Below are 21,960 nucleotides of genomic sequence, written 5' to 3' on the forward strand. Positions count from 1 at the left end.
GATGGCAGAACACTGGAACAGGTTGCCCCCAGAAGTGGTTGGGGCCCCATCCCTGGAGATCTTCCAAGGTGAGGCTGGACAGAGCGCTGGGCAACCTCATCGAGTGGAGGATGTTCCTGCTTACTGCAGAAGGGGTTGGACTAGATGACCTTTGGAGGCCCCGTCCAACCCAAACCGTTCTATGATTCTTTGACTATTTGTAGAAGCACAAAGCAATCTTCCTTGTGGATTTCTTTCTCTTCCATTAGAAGTTTCAATTCTGAAGAAAAGTGTCCATTCAGATGCATGATATCTCTCTCCACTCAGCTCCCTATTTACTGGTATCATTCATAACATACTTCTATCACTCAGCAGGTTGCTTACAGCCACCAACACACATCAATTAATATCCTGATACAAATCCCCCCAAAAGATAATGGGATCTCCTCAAATCTGTAAGGAGTTTTCCCCAAATTATTATCCTGACCATTACTATGCTCCCAGGTGAATCATAATAAGCATAACACTGGAAGATGACTACAGTTCATTACTGAAAAGAAAAACTCCAGTTTCAAAGATTGTTCCACACACAATATTAATATAGTCTTCTTTATTGAACCTTGAGTACCATGTCCAGTTCTGGACCCCTCAGTTTAAGAAGGGCATCGAGACACTTGAACATGGGCAACAAGGCTGGTGAGAGGCCTTGAGCACAAGCCCTATGAGGAGAGGCTGAGGGAGCTGGGATTGTTCAGCCTGGAGATGAGGAGGCTCAGGGGAGACCTTATTACTCTCTACAACTACCTGAAAGGTGGTTGTAGCCAGGAAGGGGTTGGTCTCTTCTCCCAGGCAACCAGCACCAGAACAAGGGGACACAGTCTCAAGCTGCGCCAGGGGAAGTTTAGGCTCAAGGTGAGGAGAAAGTTCTTCACCGAGCGAGTCGTTCGTCATTGGAATGTGCTGCCCAGGGAGGTGGTGGAGTCACCGTCCCTGGAGGTGTTCAAGAGGAGACTGGACATGGCACTTGGTGCCATGGTCTAGTCATGAGGTCTGTGGAGACAGGTTGGACTCGATGATCCTCGAGGTCTCTTCCAACCTTAGTGATACTATGAGATTCTATACTATGATATATTCATTTATTAAATATCCAAGTATAGCTTGGACTAGTAAGAGTCTTGTATAACCTCTGGTGGCCTAAAAAGCTATCAGAACACCGCATAAGAAAGAGCTGAGCGTATACAGAAATAGCTCAAAACAGTATCACCAGAGAATTCTAGAATAAGCATTTCTATTACACTTTGTACTGCTCAAAACAGGGACTAGAAGCATGAAAAGCTAAGCTTCTTTGAAAACAAACAAGAACAGTGGCTTCGGATGCAAACTAACAAAACAATCAAGTATTTAAACATGCAGTTGAAACCTATGTTGCTAAGTGACAGAAATGTATTACAAAAGTAGATTCTTCTCCCTTCCCACCTCTTTTGGTTGTGGAGTGCTAAGTGTGTACCATTATAAGAAATTAAGTCAAGCAACTTTTTCCTTTGTTTTTTGGGTTTTTTTACCATTTCAATACAACAAATAAAATAGCACAATTCATCCCTAAAAATAAAGCCAGAGAGTTTAGTGGCTCTTGATTATATTTTCCTTACAAGGATCCTTTGCAGAAAAGTATGTTTGAGTTTACAACAAAGATAATTAGTGCCTCTGGGAATAAAGCAAACTAATTTTTTTTCCACAGCAATAAAAAAATTCCTGTAATGTTAAATTTTACATGATGATACTCCAGTAGTTGCTTAGATACATTTCACTGTCTACAGTGTGACCAAGATTTCAAACAATTAGCCGTTTCCAGTTTAATGCTGCAAAGCATTGGAAAACAACAAGCCCAAACAAACCTCACAAGTACTACACAGCTTGTCACATACCAGACTTCTTGTACTGCTGCTGATCAAAGCCTCATAATTTTCAAATGGAAATTAGAAATGACTACTACATCAGTTCATAAACAACAAACATTTTACATTTAAGAAACCAAAATGATTTTAAAAGAAAGTATAGAAATGCTACATTATGTAACCACTAAACAGCCCTTAACCTGAAGTTTCACTTGGATATTTTAAGCATCAACAGGCCAGCACACAAGTGTTTCTGCTTTTTATGTTCAGAGAGAAATGATATGTAAACCTAAACTTGAAATAAACAAATCCTTGCTTCAGAATGAGCCATTTCATAATGTATTAATTTGAACTTAAGGCTACTTTACTTACAAGACAGCTACAAAGGCTTTCCATTTAAAAAACCTGTTGTATTTTCTGTTCAGCACTGTACTTTCTCATCAACACCTCTAGCAGCTCATTTCAGTGTCCATTTTAATCCACAAATCTTTATTGATGATCTGGATGAGGGCATTGAGTCCATCATCAGTACATTTGCGGATGACACCAAGCTGGGGGCAGGAGTTGATCTGCTGGAGGGTAGAGAGGCTCTGCAGAGGGACCTCGACAGGCTGGACAGATGGGCAGAATCCAACGGCATGAGATTGAACACATCCAAGTGCCGGGTTCTGCACATTGGCCACAACAACCCCATGCAGTGCTACAGGCTGGGGTCAGAGTGGCTGGAGAGTGGCCAGATGGAGAGGGAGCTGGGGGTACTGGTCAACGGCAGGCTGAACATGAGCCTGCAGTGTGTCCAGGCAGCCAAGAGAGTCCATGGCATCCTGGCCTGCATCAGGAACAGTGCGGCCAGCAGGAGCAGGGAGGTCATTCTGCCCCTATACACTGCACTGGTTAGGCCACACCTCGAGTCCTGTGTCCAGTTCTGGGCCCCTCAGTTTAGGAAGGTGTCGTGGTTTAGGCTGGGTGCTGGCCCAGATGCCACTGCGCAGGCCACACCTGGGAGGTCCCAAGGGGTGGGCCCAGCCCAGGGGGGTGGTCACAGGGACCAGGTATTCCATTCCCATAATGCCCTGCACCCCTATAAAAAGGCCATGCGGGGTCTTCACTTCCTCTTTCGTCCCCTGCTGCTGCCTAGGTAACATGGCGTGAGCTGCCTCCCTTGGGCCTGCTCAGGCCCAAGGCTGGGTGGGGGGGGGAAGAAAGAGCCCTGGGGGGGTTTGGGTGTACCCCCAGGTGGGGATGGGATGTTTTTGGGTATGTTCTGGGATCTCTCTCTTTGTCATGGTGCTTGTGGGTCTCTGTAAAACTTTCATTGTTGTTTGTTATTGTTTTTCCTATTTAAACTTTCATCACTTTTGCAATCCGTTTGCCTGAGTCGTTATTTCTGCCTGTGGTGGGGAGGGGACCTGCCCCAACCCATTACATTTTTTGGCGCCCAACGTGGGGCTCGACTGCAGCGCGGATTGCAAAAGATGGAGAGTTTAAATTTAGTTCTGGGCGTCGGTTTGGGTTTGGGAAGTTGGGGCTCAGGTTTTGTTGCCGGGGCGACTGTGTGAACTCCTGTGGACTGCAGAAGGATAGCTGGTGCGTGGCTAATGGCATGGAAGGCCCTGCTGTTGCTTGGGAACAGCGAGGGGTGGTTCTTTTCTGTGACTTTCTGCCCAGGGTAGCTTAAAAATGCTCGAGTAGCCTAAGAAGGCGAGACCTGCCTTCTCCTCGTTCTCTGCGGAGCGGCAGGGAGCGGAGGAGGGGCAGCGGCAAGCAGAGCGTGGTTGGCCCGCGGCCGCTGCGGGAGCGGACACCCGCGGCGAGCGGGCAAGCGACTGCTGGAGGTGACTCGGACTCTGCATCGCAGCGACAGAGACGGCGGGGGCCGGGCCGGGCCGCGTTCAAGCGGCGGCGGCGGCACCGCCCGAGCCGGGCTGCGTTCAGGCGGCGGCGGCAGCTGTAAATCTTTCCCTGGTGTTTTCGGGCATGTTCTGAAAACGGCGCCGAGCACCTGGCTCCGCCTCCTCTCTTCTCAGCGAGCTGTGCTGCAGCCGCCCCCTCCGGGGGAGGGCTGTGAACCGGATGCGGTGATGCCTCGGTATGTGAACGCCCCGTGGGGGGGCGATGTGCCTGTGATGTGCATTGGTGTAGCTTTGGACTGGCCAGAAGCGGTCGGTTGTGGTTCCCTGGAGGGATGGAAAAAGCGGTCGTGGAGCCTGATTGCTCCGACCGGCTTGCCCCAGGGGTGGAAAAAGCCGCTGAGAAACTGTAAATGCAGATAAAGGCTTGGCTGAGAAGTTGTGAGGTGTTTCCAGGTGACCAGGATGTCCCAAGGAGTCCACAAGGAATTCACACTGCAGGAGAAGGACTGCGTCGCTGGGAGGTTCCATCATATGAGGAAGAACAACTGGAATGGACTGATGCTTGAGCCTGAATGAGAGACTGTGTGGAAGGACGCCCAGAAGAAGACATGGACTGTTGCTAGATATGTCATAAGAAGAGTTCTAATTTGATGATATGTTCTGGGTGCAGGGATTATGGTATGGAATAAGGGGTGGTCTGTCGTGGTTTAGGCTGGGTGCTGGCCCAGATGCCACTGCGCAGGCCACACCTGGGAGGTCCCAAGGGGTGGGCCCAGCCCAGGGGGGTGGTCACAGGGACCAGGTATTCCATTCCCATAATGCCCTGCACCCCTATAAAAAGGCCATGCGGGGTCTTCACTTCCTCTTTCGTCCCCTGCTGCTGCCTAGGTAACATGGCGTGAGCTGCCTCCCTTGGGCCTGCTCAGGCCCAAGGCTGGGTGGGGGGGGGAAGAAAGAGCCCTGGGGGGGTTTAGGTGTACCCCCAGGTGGGGATGGGATGTTTTTGGGTATGTTCTGGGATCTCTCTCTTTGTCATGGTGCTTGTGGGTCTCTGTAAAACTTTCATTGTTGTTTGTTATTGTTTTTCCTATTTAAACTTTCATCACTTTTGCAATCCGTTTGCCTGAGTCGTTATTTCTGCCTGTGGTGGGGAGGGGACCTGCCCCAACCCATTACAGAAGGATGTTGACTTGCTGGAACGTGTCCAGAGAATGGCAACAAAGTTGGTGAGGGGTTTGGAACACAAGCCCTATGAGGAGAGGCTAAGGGAGCTGGGACTGTTTAGCCTGGAGAAGAGGAGGCTCAGGGGAGACCTTCTTGCTGTCTACAACTACCTGAAGGGAAGTTGTAGACAGGCAGATGTCGGTCTCTTCTCCCAGGCAGCCAGTACCAGAACAAGAGGACACAGTCTCAGGCTGCACCAGGGGAGGTTTAGGCTGGATGTTAGGAAGAAGTTCTATACAGAAGGAGTGATTGCCCATTGGAATGGGCTGCCTGGGGAGGTGGTGGAGTCACAATCACTGGAGCTGTTCAGGAGGAGACTTAATAGAGTGCTTGGTGCCATGGTTTAGTTGTTTAGGTGGGTTGGATTGGTTGATAGGTTGGACGCAATGCTCTTGAAAGTCTCTTCCAACCTGGTTTTATTCTATTCTATTCTCTAATCAAATATTTCTTCATCTCAGTATCATGAAAGCCTCCCACGCAAAACCACAGATGTGTTTGCAAAACTTTACCAGGAACATTGCAAAAGCACTGCAAAGCAGCTTGGACTTCTCTAATGACCACAAGACTATCTCCTCAGAAAAATAAAACAGCTTTGATAAAACAAAGGCAAAAAGTTTCCCGGCCACATGTTTTTTCTGTCAGTAATATTATCACCCCATCTGAGAAACCTGGAGGAAAAATTGAGAATGAGTCGGACTTGGCGTGGCCAATGGAATACGTCAATAAACAATTCAACCCCTGATTTGCCCATTACCATTTGGAATTTATTTTCTCCTTGTTTCATTAATTGCATGGATTCCTTTGCCAACACTAATAGAAGCCAATCTTTCATAGACAACCCTTCAAACAACAAATACGCCTAAACTAGGCCAATCTACTGACAGCACTACAAAGCAAAACCCCTCATGTTCCATTTGTTAATCTATGCTTTCATTCCGTGTAAAACTAGAAGTCCTTAGCAGTGTGTCAATGCAAGTAATTCAAACTACCATATGGCCAATTAAAGAGCATCACTGATCTGAAGGAAACACACCAAGTATGTCTCCCTCTAAAGAACAACTACCAGGTTTTTATGAACTACAACAGTCAGTCATAAAAAGCAGTTTGGTTCTGCTCTGCTACATGGGAAGTTACCACAGTATTGTCTTCCTACCATTCCTTTTCAGGAAGAAAGAGAGGAGGGGAAGAGGGAGGTATAGATGGACTGAAGACTTCATTTACTATCAAAAGCATCTACATACTATGCATAAGTATTGGCATCTTAGATATGCTGCAAGCCAGCATGCATACATGTACACTGCTTCCTTGGGTTTATAACCCTAAAGAAACATAAGCAATCCATCAGTATATAGAGGGAGGTTTTAAAGCTCATCTGTTAATTACCATGATTATAGCAAGTTGCTAGTGCTCAACCTTGTGTTTTTAATTTAGGGGGAAAAAAGAAGCTTAAAGTGAAAAAAAAAAGCCAAATAAGCAAACAAAAAACCCCCCCCCCCCCCCCCCCAAACACTAAGAACCCTGAAAGCAAGCAAGCAAACAAAAAAACCTGCACACAAACAAACACCACCAAACCCCAGAACAACAGACAAGCAAAACCCGTAAAGCTTTTCAATATTTAGCACCATATCCTGAGCAAGTCCTAATTTTGACTGAACAGCAGAAGATTCTGTAGGGTTCATTTCAGGCCGCAGGCATTTGAGACTGAGCTGACCTCACAGTATTTACATTCCCCTTAGGAAAATCTGGCAGGCAGTCCAACTGGGGAAGATATGTCTAACACTGCTTGAGCTACTAGTGCTCAAAGCAAGCAGAATAACAGTGAAAAGAGTAAGGCATGTAACACAGAAATAAAAGTTAAAAGGAAAAAGAGAAAGAGAAGGCCAAACAGCAGAAGAATTGAAGAGACAAAAGTTGGAGATTGTTTTTTCGATGTCAGTCTCTAGTTGGTTTGGTTTGGTGGGGGTTTTGGGGTTGTGGGGTTTTTTTGCTTGTTGGATTTTTTTCAAAATAAACTGATCAGAAGACTTGAAATACTGCATCTCTCCTCAAAACAAATTAACAGCTGCCAAGAACAGCTTTGAGGCACTGAATTTCCCCTCTTGTCATGGTAGCCATACCTATGTCAAAAAAAACAACCACCCCAAACTGTTACACTCCTCATAAACTCTGCTTTTTAACATTCCCACTACAGTTGTAATAGAGAGATCTGTCAAATCCAGCAGTTAAAATTGTAATGAATGAGATGGAATACATTTTGGATTTGGTTTGATTCCTACTACTGCAAAGAAATTAGATAATACAAGAGCCAGTCAGCAAATCCTACTCCCATTTTTCCCGCAAGTGCTTATCTCCTCTTCAAGCAAGCGAAAAATTTCATTTGTTCTTTACAGATTCACTCTGCCAGCTACATGACCTTCTACACACAAGTCCTAGTCAAACTGAACAAGAGAGACAGGTTCTGCACCAACTCCGGATTAATTTCTTCACCTCCTTGAAAAACTAAATGAAAAACTAAAATTACCCTAATTTCTTTGAAAAGTCCTATTTCAAATTGCATAAGGCAATTTTTAAACAAATGGTAGTACCTGCAGTCCTCATTGAAAGCTGGAGAAGTTTCTGCCTGCTTTAACAACTTCAACAAATAGCATCATTGAAGATCAAAAAGAACACCAACTCCTTTACTGAACAACTGCAAAAAGACTCTCTCCCCGCTCTTGTTTAAAACCAGGATGCTAGTAATTTCGACTCCTCAGCCTGATGCAGTCTCTCAGGGTAGCCCACATCGAGGACTGCAAAACACAACCAACCCCACTTACAAGCTAGTAGGACATGATTGCTTCCATTAAGATATCTCTCTGCTTGTACCTCTACTCTTCCATCTACAAAATAGCAAGATTTTCACATAACTTACATATGAGCTCGAAAGTGTTTTGAAGCAGCAGGCACCCAAACAAATGATTATAATGAAGAGGATAAAGCACTGGCATTTGAACTGACTGCTGAATTTGATAGCACTTTTTGTTGTTTTAAACCACAAAGTGAGCAATCAGAGGCAACAGAAATCCCGAACTTCTTGTTAGACAGGTTTGGCACTCTCACCTGAAGCCGAACAAAACCCACAACAGAACAAGCTCTGCTCTGAAGCATACTGCAAAACACCTTCCACTTTTAGCTTGGGCTGCAAGAATAAAGGGCACTTGGGATTTTTCCTGATGTCTAGAAATATTTTTATATACTGGAAGTGAAACAAAATGCAAATGTTTCACTTAAATTTGGAGTGAGAGGTCCTTGAAAGAGGCATAAAAACCAATGCATTATACACACGTATATACTGAAAAATAAAACCCCACCACTGACAGTAAGAGGGTCACAAGGATACTGGTTCACTTCATTCATACTTGAAGATAAGTCACTTTTCCTGTCATACTTACCTAAATAATCCCAAAACTTCAACTTCCATGCTGTTTACTATGAATTGCAGTGAGCTACAAAATTACCCAGATTGAATGATTTTCTTGTAGGTTTATCTGCTTTTTTAAAAAAGCCAAGCTTTTCTTAAGAAAACACTATTTGAGGCAGAGGAAGTTTTAACCTGGGAAAGCTTTTAATTCAATTTCCAGGAAAAAAAAAATCCCTTCCATTTAGTAACTGAATTATCAGATAGACAGCAGCTGCAGAAAATGAACTACAAGGCTCAGTACAAAATGATATAAAAGTCAAATAACCTTTTCCAGCAGTGTTACCACAATTCACACTCCACTTCCTCCTAGTCTCACCTCCACACTACTTCAAGGCAAGGTTTATTAAGTGCTCTTGCTGACTGTCACTTCATTTTCATCTGAAGTTGAGCAAAAGAAGGGACCAAAGCAAGAGACAGACTCTGGCAGAGATCAGAATATAGTGTGCCAAGGTTCATCAGCCTGGTGTAGTCCCTAGGTGCGCTTATACAAAGAGATTAGAAACCCAAAGTCAGTACTTTTTACTGACCACCAACAAGATAGAGGAGATGGCCCAAAGGCTCCTAGTGATAAGAGCTCCCAAACTCTTCAAATTCCTCATAGAACAATTCTAATAACTACGTCCTGGCTGATCATGATTTACACTCATAAAATTCACTGTATTAGAGAGATACTACTTAGCTGTTCAATTCAGCCACCTCAAAATGTATTGGTCCAAAAATCAAATGTTTTAAACTGGGCAGATACAGTAAGGAAGGTAGATGAGTTGGTGAAGGGTAACATTTTACTAAAAAATATAAACAAGAAGAAACACCCACCAAAGGAAAAAAAACCCACCACCCACAAAAGCTAGTAACCTGTGTGCTTTATTTACAACTCAGTGTTTCAGACAAGGTAAGTCACTGATACCCACATCAAGCATAGAAGATAGAGACGAGAGATTTAAGATCAGAACAGGTTATATGAATTTCTAATGAGCTTTAACTTGCATCACTATTCTGATTAAAGTTAATTGTTCAAATAAACATTTGCTGTTATGACATTGACTGCTTAAATGCAGATTTTTCTTTGCAATTTTCCTTTTCAATCTTCTGTATCAAACTTTATACTGCCTCACCCCTTGTGTTTAAGTGTGTGTTTAAGACCAGGCTGGCTGAGGCTTTGAGGAGCCTGGTCTAGTAGGAGGTGTCCCTGCCCATGGCAGATGGAACTAGATGATCCTAGGTTTCTTCCAACTCAAGCCACTATACGATTCTATGAAATATAACAGGAAGTAGCCTTACAAACTGGTGTGGCCAACATTAAAAGATACCAAAACAAAACAATGATCCAACATCCCCTTAACCAGCCTTACTCTCTTCATCAAGAAACCAAGTTATGATCACTTTTCAATATTCTGATTCCCCATAGGTACTCAGGAGCACCACTTGTTTATAGTTGATGCTTCCAACATTTTATTTCAAAGCGAGTTTCCTTGTCCTCCTTATAAAGAAGGTTCATTGAGAAACTTTAAAGATATGTCACATGTTTTTACCCAAAGGAGATTCTCTAAAGTGATAAATGCTAGACATTGATCAAAATCTGTAGATTTTAACATAAAGTTGGAGAATTAAAAAACACTATGAATGTGCTTTTGCTACTAGTACAACTCAGGTAAAAGCAACAAACACCGCATTTTTGGGGCAGAATTTATACAACTTCACTAATCCTCCTTACTCAGCGAGTAGTAAAGAATAAACCAATTTCCTTGAAATACTGGCATCAAGAGAGAGCAAAGAGGGCATTTTAAAATCAAAACTTCCACCAAGTACTCTCTTTTCAAACACCGTTGTTTACTAGGACTTTTCTTACCTAGTCTGACACATGGAAATATTTACCATTAACAAAGTGCAAAATTAAGGATTTGTTTCTGCTAAACGTGACTTGTAATGAATTCCAGAAAGCAAAAAGTAGGAACCTAATTTTAAAGGATAAGTTGCTTCACAATGCAGCTTTCCTGACAAATAATCGTCCTTACTAAGTCACTGGCATTAAGAACTAAGTTTCTGAAGCTTCCTGAATAAGCAAGTAGTTTTTAACAGCTAATATAAAGCTCTATGACCATCACAGCCTACACAAGCACTCAAAACATTGTCTAAAACTTTCCCCCCCCACACACTTCATAAGTTGCAAAGAAGCATTCAACTCCAGTTTTATATATGTGGAGCAGAAAGATGCAACTTCACAATTGACTACTTAAGCAGAACTGTCTGCCCTATCAAGTACTGGGAGTAGAAATGTTCCCCAAAGAGTTTTACTGGAGAGCCTTGCTACGAAGTTCCCACTCTCAAACTCCTGTTTCTGAAGGTGGCAACATCTTCCCCATCAACACTGCTATCAGAGAAAAACCTTCCCTTCAACCACATGCAAGAACAAGTGAAGTAAATAGGGAGAAATGGCTATCATCCACATTCAAAGGAAAAGAAGGGAAGGAGAGAGAAGGGGAAAGTGTCCAAATTTAGGTATTTACTTACTGAAAGAGAGGAAAAACAGACACATAGGCATCACATTGGCAGAAATCCCAGCAGTCAGGGCTGTTGAGCTTTGTTTCCAGCTAGCATTTGCCTCAAGCCTCACAGGAGTTTTCTCCCTCTCTCACACGCACTCAGAGGCGTACTGAAGATCACTGAACTGCCAGCTGAAGTGTATCTCAGGTTTAATGGAAGGGTAATTCATTATAATACAAGCCAGTGTAACATAAACATATGCAGGAAAAACAGGCTTAGCACAGCACCACAACAGACACTCGTTTTGATCCAGTACAGCAAAACACTTGCAGACCACAGGAAGAAACAGTGCCTGCAATTGCTTTAAGCAAAAGCAAACCAATGTGCATCAGGCAAGATTTGGACCCCTTAAAGTTCTACCAAACGGTGGCAACTCCAAGCAGAATTTCCTGCTGGAATAAAGCTCATAAAGGTACCTGCCTTCAATTCAGGCATTTTTGGAAGTGTCCCTCGGTTCCAGGTGCTGCAGGACATGGGATGAGAAAAAGAACCTGTGCAACACTCTGGTACAACAGGAAGCAGAGACACTGGTACGAGTCCCAAAATAATTCTTAGAGTGCGCATAAATTCAGTGACTTCCAAAGGAGGGAGGCGCTGGAAAAATGATTCAAATCCAACATGATGCAAGGCAGCAGCCACTTGCATAAAGAGTCATGACTGTTCAGCATTTCTTCCGGTTTTCACCACCCTCCACACACTGTAGGTACCAAAAGCCAAAGGCCACAGCAGCATTCACTTCATGGTAATAACATCATAAAGTACTTATTAGTTTTACCTGCCAGTATTAACCCTATTGCAAATTAAGGCCAAAGTTAGGGAAGGAATATCACCATTTCCAAACTCAAGGATGCAAACCTGCTGAGGTTAACTTACTAATTTATTAACAGATAGCAAAAAACTTCAGTGTCTCCAATGTCTCTCATGGACTTAAACATTTCATACAACAACTTACACAGATTTGATTTAGACTTTTTTATTATTTTAAATAATTATTCATTAACTCTACAACTGTTTAAGAACTTGGCAATGGTTTAAAAATAAATAGATAAATACAGAAATCTGTAGGTTCCCTCATGGTTTCAAGTCTATCTTAGCAAAAACAAAGCATTCAAGGTATTCCCAACTTTAGAAACACACTTCAGGAAAGAGACAGCTCAAAATATCAACCACAGGTGTCACAGTCAAAAGGAGACTTTATAAGCATAGCAATTCCTAATGTTCACATTTGATACTCTACCTGCTAGACTAACTTTGAAACAGGTTCTTAAGCCAGGGGTAATGTGCCCTGCCAGACTTGCACACAAAAGACTTTTTTGCAGGATGAACTTTTGCCACCCTTCCCTCTGGGAGAAATTCCATTGGGTTTGCTCCTAGGAAACCAGTTGCTACTCCTTAAGACTGACTTTACACTGCCACCATTCTTTTCTGCCTGGTTTAGCCTCCACTCCTCCCTCTTCTGAAACTTCTCCCACTCTTTTAGCCTTCTTCAGTATACCACTACCATCATTCTCTTTCTTCCACATTCACCCCTTAAAGCTGCTTTCTGGATGAAGTCCCACCTCTCCTCTCTCTGATCTACACCCATTTATTCCTGTGCCTAGACTCCTTCCACCTCCATATCTAGCTTCAGCATTGAAGTAATTTTGGCTCTTGAAATTTTTCAGTGGAATACAAAATGAAAAATGGGTAACAAATTTGCAAGCATTCCTAAAAAGTTCTTTTCTAAACAGTTTTCTCACTACAAAGGTGACACAGGTGAGTTCGTTGCCATGTTATGTCCCAGTTCACCCATCCAGCCATATGCCATTATTCGACCTAGATGTCTTACCGTGTAACAATGAACCAAATGAAGGCCATGAATAAATTTTAGTCCTACCCTTCATTCTAGTAAAATAAAGATTAGAGGTAACAAGAACTAAGTTTCTGGGAGGAATGCTATGATTCTCACTGCTGGAATAAAACAGTCTGATTTTTTTTGGTTTGGGTTTTTGGGGGTTGGTTTGTTTGGGGGTTTGTTTTGTCAGATAACTTTTCTTCCTTTCATGAAAGGGCATTTCTACAAACATGACTATTTTCCTTTGATTTTTATGGAGCTGAATGGGAAAGGATCTTTCAGATGGACATAAAAGACAAAAGTCCAAAAAATTCTCAATGAGCACAGGTTTATTTTGGTAAAAACCAGAAACTTGAGTACTCAAGTCTGAAAAAGATCTTAACCCTTTTCATCACTTCATGTATCATTCTTACCTTCCCAATTTTCAAGCTGCATGCCTACAATAAGCAACTTGGTATTGATGAAAGTCTCTACAAAAACATAACCCCCCCCCCTCTATTTATGCAATAGTAACTCACCCCAGCTTTGGTCTGAGTTTGCCAATACCAATGCTTCAGCAAGCAAGAGACAAAAAGTGTTCTAATACAGAAAAAAAACTAAGCACCAACATAAAATCCTAAAAATTAAACTTTAAGCTTCTTAATTATTTGTATTTTTAAGAACTCTTACAGTCAGTTTCTGTACTGCCCAAAATGTACAGAGTTAAGAAATATTACATTCTAGCACCCAAACAACTTATCCAAGAGCACTTCTGTAGAAACCAAACCAGGTAGACTGATACAAAATTCCCCACATATCATCCTTGTGTTGGTTTTTAAGCCAACTTTTGGGTAAATTCATAACCTAAATAATATAAACCTAAAAAAAAGGGGGGGTGGACAGTGAACAAAATCAAAACATCATCAAATAAAAACACCTATCAAGTTTAGAACTACTGTAATGAACATGAAGAAAAGTCAAAGAAAGCAAGCAGATGCCTGAGTTTAGCCAGTCAGGTGATTTTAGCCAGCAATAAGGGTTTCTTAAACATGCATATGACTAAACACATGCACACATAGGGAGAGGGAGAATGCCTCTATTTTCATAATTCTACAGAACTTAAAACCAGTGCCTGATGACTACAGAAACACCACAAGATACTAAAAGCATCAGGTTGAAAATTTTCATTGGTGTTAACAGGCGAGGAGTCTGAAGCCTGTGACCAGGTATGCTTGTCTATTGACAAGCATTATACTGGAATTATGCACTAATGTTAAGTAACTTAAACTTCCCATACTAATATCAAGCTTAAACCGGTTATAAGGATAAAGCCCTTAACTTTTCTGAGCTCAATGAGTGCTCAATATACCAAGCATAAGTAAACAGTCCTGTGAAGTATTCTATGCAGAACAAAACTTTTTTTTTGGCATGTTGTGCCATCATTTTCAAACTGAGGATTTTGCCCTGTATCTTGCTTTATTTCATAATACAAAAGATTCAACAGTTAACTGATAATAAACAGATTAGTGAAGGTTATCTCTGAATATGGCAATTTTACAGCTCTATAGCCCTATATTCCAGGTAAAAGTTTAGTTATCATAAAGATTATACCCAAACTAAGCATTGCTTCTGAAAAGTTCACTGATGAGTTCCCACCAAGTGATGAGGAAGGGCTCTCTCGGCACATTTCTAACATTAAGTAAACATTTTCTCACTCCCAAGGAGACAAAACACTTCAGCAACGTAACCACATCACACCAGAACAAATGTACAAATTTTTATGGCAATACATTTTTACTCCAAATAGACCTTTTGTAATTTGTATTTACAAGGGATGAGGAGAATGTGAGGGAAGGAATCTCTCATTACCGAGTATTAGAATTCTTCTACTGATCAAAAAAAACCTGTGAGGAAGGTCAAAATCCTAGCTAGCATCAATTTAGTAACACAAGTCTACATAAAAATGAAACAACCCTTATGCAATGGAAACAACTCCTTATCTCTCCCTGTTCCAGAATATCTTTCCTTCTTACAAACCAGAACAAATTAAGTGTCAGTGGGGGGGGAAGTACGTGAAATAGTTACCATTCAATTATTTTTAAAATGAGTATACACACCCCAAGAAAAATACAGCATCCTTAAAAAAGAAAAACACCACAAAAATCACAGTTCAAGGCACTCTGTATCCTGAGTCATGTTTGAAATGCCAGTCCAAGAAATGTTAAGATTTAGCTGACAATTATCTCCTTGACATTATCCCAATTTGATTACACAGTGTTTACAACATCAAAGCCAGAAACAGCAGAGTAATGGATTCAGTGACACACCCACTTGGAACACTGAAGACCTATTATTAAAGAACCATAAGAATGATTTTCAAAAGGTTTTTATTTTCAAACACAGTCTAGCGTAAGATCTTAAAATAAAGCAAGGTTGTTACATATTTCTATTCAACCTACATATTTGAAGCTGCGCCTCAGAAGTTGGGTGACAATATTTATGTGATCAGGAAACTTGACTGTTCTTCCTGTCTAACTCTCTTTATTGGAAACATTACAGAAGTCCAAAAACTAAGTTTAAAGTGACTGAATGCATCAATAGCATGCCATGAACATTCATTCCCTTGTAGCTTTGCAACTCGTACCAGAGCATAAACCAACATATTTCTTTCAGATCTTGCCATGAACAAGTCTGCAGTATTTTTCATTGTAATAATATTGTATTAGGCTGTAATCAACATAATAAACACTAACATTTAGGCAAGTCAGCACACTCAAATGAGCAGGTTACACTTCAAAACCCACATGTAGTTGTGCCTGCACAGCACGAGGTAGCAATGACCTGCTCTGTTTACCACTCCTGCAGGAAGACCCCAGTAGTTTAGATTCAGACAACTTAAAATTATTATAATCAACACCTCATCCAGAGTTACACTGCCTAGGATTATAAAACATTCATTATAATGGTGTCACTCTGTCTACATTAGCTCTCACATCTTCTCTAGCACCAGAAGGACTGAATGCTAGACAGCTTTCAAAGGAGAAGCTGTCATTGGGCAGAAGTTTAAATTCAGCCAGAGAGACTATGCAACAGCACGTATTTAACTAAGGATGCCAAACTGGTCATACCACATGAACCTTTCAGCAGGTTTGACAGCACAATCCCTCCTATCCTCCTACAGCTATCAAATCACAGAGAAGTGTTGTTCGTGCAACATGTTTTCAGAGACGCAGCAGAACTTTCAAAAATAAACAGAGCTGTTTAGTGCTGGCTATCAACAAAACAATCAGCTTAATCTAACAGTTATGATAACACATTGAACACCAGAGCTTATAGGGACAAGAGTAAACAAGCAATAGTAAGTTTGTGCATGGGCCCATCAGTTGCTTTACAACAGCTATCCACACACCTTGTTTTATGCTAAGAAAACTCAAGTTGCTATTTTCCAGAGACTGTAGCTAAGACATTGTTCATAGGTTTATTCTACAAAAACAAGCTCCATCTGAACATCTGGAAGCCTCTTAAAATACATATTATATACACAAATATAGCTTTTGCAAATTTTCACTTGTCTTCATTTAATCATCTGCACAGAACACTGGGGGTGAAATCCCTAGTAAACTTCTGTCTGGTGCAATTCTTGTCAGCTGCTGTACAACACTAGTGTGACGGAAATGACAAAAAGGCAGAACAAAACAGTAAACCAAACATGTCTCCTGATAACAAGAAGTCCCCTTCTAGAGAGCACACCACCAGTTCTGACCAGCTTTTTGAAGCATTATCCTTCAGTGGTTCCTACATAAAATAAACCATGCAACACATACATAACACCCATCTCACATGTCTGCAATACAACTTAGACACAACAGTTATCTTTTGCTCAACGCTTAAGACACGGAAAAAACTACCTGCAGCCTAAGATCTCTATGACTATTAATAACCTTCACTCACCAAAGTTAATCCACTAATGATGCCATTCACTTAATGATGGCAAACTGAGCACACAGACTAGTGAGATAAATCTTCTGAATAAACTAAGAAAAGCCTGCAAATTGTTAAACAGCAGAATAAAGCAGCATATTAACCAAGCAAATACACATAGATACCACTTGAAGATTTTCTATGTAAGGACTGCCTATCTGGAGAAGAAAAGCTTTTAAGACTTTGTTCAGATCTGATCAACAAGACCTCTGCACTTCTACATAAGAGCTCAATTTCCATAACTCATGCAAAAATACAATAGCCACAGCCCAGAGTGAACACACTCCTCAAAACATACTAAAACCTGAAAAAAAAATAAAAGGAGTGCTAGAAACAGAGGGTCTGCAAAGAAAACAGATGCATTAAACCTTTGGAATGGCTTTAATCAACTTAATTACTACAGAACAAGGATGAATCAAGACTATTCTCCCAGCAACAAAATAAGATCTTGCCTTTCTGAAAGCATTTATGGCATGACAGTGTATATGCACAAGTGTCAAACAAACAGACAAACTCAAGGTATTCTTGAGTTGCAAGGACATCTGATGCTAGATGGTTACACTCACAGCAGAAATTTCATTTGAATCTGCATCCTTAAGCAGCTTTAATTGAAAGTATTAATACAAAAACTCAAGGATTTTCTTTTCTTAGCTCTGCATAATCCAGTAAATAAAGGACTACATACACTATGACAAGCTTGAATACTCCTTTTAGATTTATACCATAACATTTACATTTGAGTTGGGAATACATACAGCAACATTTAGTAGAGCCAACTGAAAATTACAGTATTGTGACAGATAAACATACAACTTACTTTACATAATATCTTGCACCTTCGAAAGTATAAGCTTCCTCCCAACCTGTGGGTAAGTCTGGAAAACAAGTAGCAAAACATTCCAATTAACTTTTGAAATGATGCTGGCCATACTGGTCTACTTGCTAAAGCTATGGTAGTTAAAATACTGTGCATCTGATTCTAAACATTGAGAGCTTTAGCACTATAAACAAATATTTCAGAATTGACTCACCATACTGTCTGTTTACATCCTGTAATCCAAGAAGAGCTACATGCATGAAAATCTGATTTGGATTCCTCATTCTTAAACAGTAACAGTAGGGGTTTAAGTGTGCTCTTATTTAATAAGGTTGTTGCCTTTGACCAGTAACTAGAACTCACAGTCATAGCCACATCCTTTTTGCCCTAAACTCCAGGAGCATCAAATTACTTAACAGGCAGAGAGCCAAACAAAAATCAATTTACTGAGTTTACGTTACATGCAAGTCACAAGCACCTTAACAGGCATGATATCAACTACACCACAGAGCATTATTAGCATCATATTAGCATAATTCCACCTCTGTTGTGACTAACAAGTGTTCCTGCAGTATTTCCTACTCTGTTCAATTCTACATGAAAACAACTTTCAATACAAATCTAGTGGAGGAAGTGGGTACATCTTTCCTGTTTCTATTATCAACCAGAAGGCCCCTACCAAACAAATAAAATTACAACAATAATGGCAATTTTTTTTCAAGTATCACAGTATCACCAAGGTTGGAAGAAACCTCAAAGATCATCAAATCCAACCTGTCACCACAGACCTCATGACTAGACAATGGCACCAAGTGCCACGTCCAATCCCCTCTTGAACCCCTCCAGGGACAGTGATTCCACCACCTCCCTGGGCAGCCCATTCCAATGATGAACGACTCTCTCAGCGAAGAACTTTCTCCTCACCTCGAGCCTAAACCTCCCCTGGTGCAGCTTGAGACTGTCCTCTTGTTCTGGGGCTGATTGCCTGAGAGAAGAGACCAACTCCCTCCTGGCTACAACCCCCCTTCAGGTAGTTGTAGAGAGCAATGAGGTCTCCCCTGAGTCTCCTCTTCTCCAGGCTACACAACCCCAGCTCCCTCAGCCTCTCCTCATAGGGTTTGTGCTCAAGGCCTCTCACCAGCCTCGTTGCCCTGAACACCTTCCTGAAGTAATTGGAAGCTCTGAAGATATTGGACACCTCTATGCAACTCTAGATACACTACACTTAAAAGTTTACCCTGGTTAATGCAAACAATAATTGATATGCAGGACTTGCTCAATGAATTAGAAAAGCAAGAATGCATTTGTTAATTAAAAAAATAAAAATATCTGTCTGGGCCATGTGATTTTTTTTTTTCCTCCCCAGTTTACTTATTTGCTCTGGCTGGCTTTTTTCTTCACTCTTGCCTTCTCCAGGACAAAACTCGAAGTGTCTTTTGAGCATAGGGCAAAGTACAGCAAACAGGAAGTCTCTCCAGCAGAAGTATTTATGGCTGCTATAAGAACTTCACAAAAAGTACCTCTGCAGTGCTAAATGTCTCAAGGGAATAATGGAGGACAAAACTGTCCTCACTGCCTAGTAAGTATCACACACTGTATTTTAATAAGGAGCTTTGCAGTAATGTACACTTCCCAAAATTAGATATTATTCACTCAAAATTTGTTTCTTAAGATATATTTTGAACAGATTTTGACTAGGTTCAAAAAATGGTCAGGGGAAACCTGTGTTATAAACCCCATAATTAATCTGCTTGATTATAGCTATGTATATGGCGAGATTTATACACATGAATGAAGAGAACTACAGAAACAGGTTTGTTTTGGAGGCATGTCAGTATCTGATTGATAAATGGTGGTCAGCACATTCAAGGCCATGCCTCACTCTTGTGTTCAGAAACAAGTTTAATTTACCTGATAATAACTCTGCTGTTACATGCAATGCTCTAGACACTTGAAAGTAAAATGCATTTCCTTTAGAAGGCACTTAATGGCAGAAATAAATGAGACACTTAGAAAATTACTGGGAAGTCACTATCACTCAGAAACACTGGTAATGAATAGTTTTTTTTAAAGAATTAATACTTGATTTTAAAAAAATAATTAATATTCAGCTAATGTTAGCATCCAAAAAGCAAAGCACTTCATATACATCTGCCCCCATGCATACTGCTGTAGAAGGCAGCCAGTGTCTCAATTAATCTGAGTACCGAAAGCAGGGCAAAGAGAAGCCTGATAGCAATCAGCAGTTCTATTTCATGGTATTAAATAACGTCTTACAATCAACAGCTCTTCACCACAAATCAAACTGCACAGTTCTAATAGCCAGAAACCTGTGCTTTCTAAACTATTCACAATTCAAAAAAAAAAAAGAAGAAAAAGCTGCCCAGTTTTCCAAAAGGCTGCTTCTAATTTCTTAACCTGCAAGTATTAACCAAACATAAAAATCACATAATCTGATATAGTCAAATTCACTTGCAGATTTTCCTGCGATTACCCAAGTGATTACACACACAAAAACAACTGCACTTATTACTACACTCCACCACCTCCCAGTGGCATATGCAGCCTGTGTGCAATTCCAGCAGTCAGAGTTTGGCTCTGGGTCTTCAGAGCGTCTGCTGTAATTCCTCCTCCTCCAGCACCTCCTGCTGCTACTTCTCCAGAGTGGAACAAACAGCAGCAGCAGAGAAAACCGATTCCACCCTCTTCCCTCCAAGTTATTCCTAACGTTTCAGTCCCTTTTCCTCCTACCTATTTCACCTCAGTCACTTAGAAACCACCCACACTCCCAGCCTAGATTTAAGTGAAGAAAAGGGTTTCTAGGTGACTGGCGAAATAAGCGTGTACATTTCTAGCTTAACTACCGTGGTTATATGTAGGTACTGCTCGAAACAAAAATAAGATGAGTAGTTTAATACTAAATTGAGACAGGATGCTATGCAGGTGAATAACCAGGGTAGCCTGTAAGAAGCACAAGAGGAATAAAGCGGTCTCTAATGGTGATTGTATGACATTATAGGGGTGATACAAGGCAACAGAAAAAAAAGGGGCAAATAAAAAGAAATCGCACAGACACGGAGGGAAAACACGAGTCCAAAGAAAGGCGTTTAAAGAAGACGAGGAACACAACACAGACAGCAAGCTGGACAAGCAAGGCTTCACTGTAATGTCATTCTTGCTCAACCTGGAGCTAAACAACTGCGAGAAGTGAGGGGAACATAGAAAGCACGGGATGAAGAGTTGTTTCGGGTGGCTGCGGCGGCACTAAGGTGGCTTCTAGGACCGGGAGGCATGAGGGGAACTGGACGAAGCGCTGCCCGCCCCGCGGCGGAGAACGGGGCCGCGGGGCTGAGCCCTCCCGGGGGCTATGCACAGAGGAAGCCCGGCGGTGGGCCGCGGGAGCCGCAGGGCGACGGGCAGCGGGGCGGGAGAGACCCCGGGGAGAGGGGAAGGGAGAAGGGCGGCGCTTGCCAGCCAGCAGTACCGGGGAAGGGCCGGGGGCCCCAGGCGCCCGCGGGCAGGGTCCTACCTGCGCTGCGGCGGTGCCCGGTGATCACGGCCTCTCCGGTGAGCGGGTGCAGCCAGGTCGTGCTCTTCGCCTCTTCGCTGCGGGGACGGACACACGGACCGAGTCAGGCAGGCGCAACCCCGCCGCCGCTTTCTCCCCCGCACGCCCCTCCCGGCTCCCGGCCCCCCGCACGCCCCTCCCGGCCCCGCTCCCCTCCTCGCCGGCCCCCCGCTCACTTAATGAAGAAGACGCGGCCGCCCTGGCTGATCCCGTAACTCCAGCTGCCCGGCAGCGCCCGCAGCCGCTCCACGCTCAGCTCCGCCGGGGCCGCCATGGCCGAGCCGCCGCCGCTACCAGCGCAGCCGGGGAGAGCCGAGGGGAGCTGAAGGGGGAGGGGGGGTGGGGGAGACCGCGCGGGCACGAGCGAGCGCGTCCCCGCCGCCGCCGCCAACACCTTGGGGAGGGGGAGGGCGCAGCGCGAGGGGGCGGGGGTGCAGCGACACGCCCCGCCCCGCCCCATGAGGGCCCGCCCCTCCCGCCACGGGGGCGCGCGCGGTGCCCTGGCTCGCTGCCCGCGGGGGCGCGCCGCCTTCTCCCGCCACGGCCGTGGGGGCGGGGCGGGGCGCGGCGGGGGCGGGCAGCGGGTTCCGGCGGGCGTGGGCTTGGCAGGCGTGGGGGCCTGCGCTCGGGGAGGGAGCCCGGTGGGGCGGTGTTGAGCCGCTCGCGGAGTGGGGGTCCCGTTGTCGAGTTCCGTTGTGGCGGTGGGAAAGGAACGCCCGAGAGGACTGCCCCTCAGGGAGGGAAGGGGGGTTGTGGCTGGGGCTTGAGTGTGCGCAGGCCTTGGTTGGCAATGGTCGTGCGGGGGAGGGGGTCTGGCCCGAACGGC

The 21,960-nt window shown here is 43.2% G+C and overlaps 1 protein-coding gene across 12 annotated transcripts in view; it reads right to left on the reverse strand.

Moving 5' to 3' along the window:
• PLEKHA5 (pleckstrin homology domain containing A5) overlaps positions 1–21,512 on the reverse strand; it is a 172,933-nt gene extending 151,421 nt beyond the window's left edge. For all 12 annotated transcript variants that reach the window (XM_054167757.1, XM_054167744.1, XM_054167746.1 and 9 more), the window contains exons 1-3: positions 21,311–21,512; positions 21,096–21,172; positions 17,567–17,624 (exon numbers count right to left, since the gene is read on the reverse strand). In XM_054167757.1, coding sequence (XP_054023732.1) covers positions 17,567–17,624; positions 21,096–21,172; positions 21,311–21,408 — 233 coding nt within the window. In that variant the 5' untranslated portion in view covers positions 21,409–21,512. The remainder of the gene's footprint in view (positions 1–17,566; positions 17,625–21,095; positions 21,173–21,310) is intronic.
• Positions 21,513–21,960: the final 448 nt, after the last annotated feature.

This window comes from Dryobates pubescens, chromosome 15 (assembly GCF_014839835.1).
Source record: "Dryobates pubescens isolate bDryPub1 chromosome 15, bDryPub1.pri, whole genome shotgun sequence".
Taxonomy (NCBI): domain Eukaryota; kingdom Metazoa; phylum Chordata; class Aves; order Piciformes; family Picidae; genus Dryobates; species Dryobates pubescens.